Source organism: Pteropus medius, unplaced genomic scaffold (genome assembly GCF_902729225.1).
Source record: "Pteropus medius unplaced genomic scaffold, Ma_sr-lr_union100, whole genome shotgun sequence".
NCBI lineage: Eukaryota > Metazoa > Chordata > Mammalia > Chiroptera > Pteropodidae > Pteropus > Pteropus medius.
Window position 1 is genome coordinate 5,114,012 of NW_024349225.1, and position 2,693 is coordinate 5,116,704.

General features: G+C 62.6%; 1 protein-coding gene across 1 annotated transcript; it reads left to right on the forward strand.

Annotated features, from left to right (window-relative positions):
- Positions 1 to 469: 469 nt before the first annotated feature.
- On the forward strand, positions 470 to 1,832 carry LOC120617481 (basic proline-rich protein-like). The gene is made up of 2 exons (XM_039881108.1): positions 470 to 824; positions 999 to 1,832. Exons 1-2 carry the CDS (start codon positions 780 to 782, stop codon positions 1,830 to 1,832), a joined length of 879 nt encoding a protein of 292 aa, XP_039737042.1. The 5' UTR covers positions 470 to 779.
- Positions 1,833 to 2,693: the final 861 nt, after the last annotated feature.

Genomic DNA, 2,693 nt, shown 5'->3' on the forward strand with positions numbered 1-2,693 from the left:
GCCTAAATTAATTTCCACGGCTGATCAATTGCATTTCCAAACAGCCAACCCAAACATGTTTTATTGATCCTACAATCCAGCTCTAGATGTATGAAAAAGGGGAGAAAAGCCCCAAATTGAGCATCTTGGACTTAGAGACCTTCAGAAACATCATCTTTCCCCCTAAGAGAGCTAACGTAGCCCAGGGATATATTCTTACTCATGAATTTTTCTACCCTGGTACATCCTAGTTCTGCCAAACTGCGAAGTTATTCTCATTAGGTAGAAGGTGAGTCCACTGCCTGAAGTAGAGAAGTGTTCATAACATCTGTCTGTGTAATGACCGTGTCACTTCCCCAAACAGTCCCTACTGTTTCTTTAAAGAAAAAAAAAAAAAAAGTACTACATGAAATCTATGGCGTGTCAGCCCACCTCCCAGCATCTGAGTCAGAGCCTGTGTGTCTTTACTGAGGTTCTGGGTGACCAGGGTGTATCACTTTCAGAGTTGCTCCAATAGCTGAATTTATGGCTGTCTTCCAACCATGCACAACATAATCACTATCTATTTTAAAACAATTTTCCTAACCCACATGCGATGGAAGATACTCCTACATAGGTCGTCAACTTCCTACTGGAAACAAAACGCTTCTGTCTCACACCGAGCTTGTCATCTCTCAGGATTAACGCGTGTTTGTGTGTATATATATTTATCTTTGACCATGCAACTCTTGGAGCAAAGAAAGCCACCCCCAATTTTACCATCGTGCCTGAGCCAAATCAGAGCTTTGGAAGAGGAATGAATGGGCCATGCGAGCCCTGAAGCCCAGGGACTTCTCGCGCAAACAGTAAGTGGGTGGGGGTGGGGGGAATCCCTCCGTAAGGGGAGGGGGCAGGGTGGGTGATCGGAGAAGGACATTAAGCGGCCGACCAAAGGCAGCCGCGGCTGCAGCACTTCTCCAACTGCCTGCAGAGGGGAGGGAAATCTTCTCCTTGTTCGATAACCAAGCACTCTCTGCCAGCCTCGCATGGGCACGAATGATCATACATCGAGGTGGGCGAACCGATGCACCGAGACCAGCCACCCCCCAAAAGGTCAAAACTTCGGAAACCTCGGGGATCACAGCACCGGCACAAACACATCCATCAGTCAGAGCGGGAGAAGGGACTTGGTTGGAGACTCGGCCAAGGGTTCTGAATTTTGTTTTTCCTTTCAAGCTCTAGCTTGCAAAGTACAGCGGCTACAGGCAAAGCTAGAGAGGTGCAGGAAGGCTGAGGGCGGCCGGGGTGCGGGTGGGAAGGGAGGGGTGTCCAACACCCGCCACCCAGGCCTCACTCTGACGAAAGCCGTCAGCAGCCCCAACCTCATCCCGGCCCCTCCGCCGGGCCGGCAGACAACCCCTGCAGCTCCCTCCACCCAGCTTCCGCCCCCCGCATCCCCAACAGCCCCACGCCAGCGGCAGCCCCCCGGCCCGGGTCGCGCGCCGGGGCTCGCATCCCTTCCGCGCGGCAGACACCCCGCAGGCCTCCCTCCCAGCCCACCCGGGCGTGCCGGGGGAGCCGAGCCGGGGCGGGCGCCGCCGCCCACTCCCCCTGCCCCGGGGCCGGCGAGGGCTCCCGCTTACCTTGGCGCTCGCAGGGGGGGTGGGGGGCTGAAGGTGGCAAGCCTCCCGCCCCCCGCCTCTTTGCTCCGCGCCCGGTTTCTTCCTCCCTCCTCCTCCTCTTCCTCCTCCTCCCCACTGTGTGTCCGGGGCTCCCCCTCCTCCCCGCGGCAGGGAGTAAAAGCCGAAAACCCCGAAGCCGGGCCCGCGTGCGTGCGGGCGGGAGGCGGCGGCGCGCGGCCAGCTCGCCAGTGACTGAGCGCGGCGCGCAGCTCCCAACTAAAGTGTGAAAGGAGCGGCGGCCCCGGCGGCCGCGGCACGGAACGTCCCCCCGGGAGTGGGCAGGGAGCGAGCGAGGGAGGGGACCGGGAAGGAGGGAGGGAGGCGGGGGAGGGAGGGGACCCTCGCCCAGTCACTCAGTCGAGGGGCGGGGGCAGCCAGACACTCCCCCACCGCCCGGCTCCCGCGCGCTCCCCGCTCCCTCCCCCGGGGAGGGGCCTGCGGAGGCCGCGAGGGGCTGCGGGGAGGGGACGGGGCGAGGACCTGCGTGTGCGCGCGCGCGCGTCTGTGTGTGTGTGTGTGTGTGTGTGTGTGTGTGTGTGGTGGTGTGTGTGTGCGCGCGCGCACCCCGCGCGGCCGGCCAGCGGGAGGGGAGACCGCGCAGCGATAGCTGCGTCCTGGGCCTGTCACCCGGGCGGTGGCGTGGGAGCCGCGGGGCGGCTCGGGGACCCGGAGGGCCTCGCTCTGCGGGAGACCCGGGCCAACCGCAGGGCCCAGCCGCGGGGCTGCGCCTGCTGGAAGCGGACGGAGGGAAGGCCGGGCATCCTCGGCGCGCGGCGCAGCCCGGCGGCCCGCGCCCCACCACCGAACCGCCCCCGCCCTGCCCTGGAGCCGCGGCGCCTGCAAGATGAATGAAGCGGGGGCGACTCGGCACTAGCGGCCCTGGAGGGAAAGAGATGGTCACGCCACGGGTGCCAGACTTGGCGCCCTGCGCCACCTCCCCGCCCTTCCCTGCCTCATGGGACCGAAGGGCTGGGGCCGCCCCTCTTGGGCGCTTCTGGGATGGTTGGGGGTCCGGAAAGATCGCCGTCCACCACTTCATCTGTTCAGTTTTTT

Bases quoted from the DNA above. Each gene is read 5' to 3' on its own strand.
- LOC120617481 (XM_039881108.1), top strand. From the start codon at position 780: ATGGGCCATGCGAGCCCTGAAGCCCAGGGACTTCTCGCGCAAACA. The intron at 825-998 runs GTAAGTGGGTGG...ACTCTCTGCCAG, and splicing joins AGGGACTTCTCGCGCAAACA to CCTCGCATGGGCACGAATGA.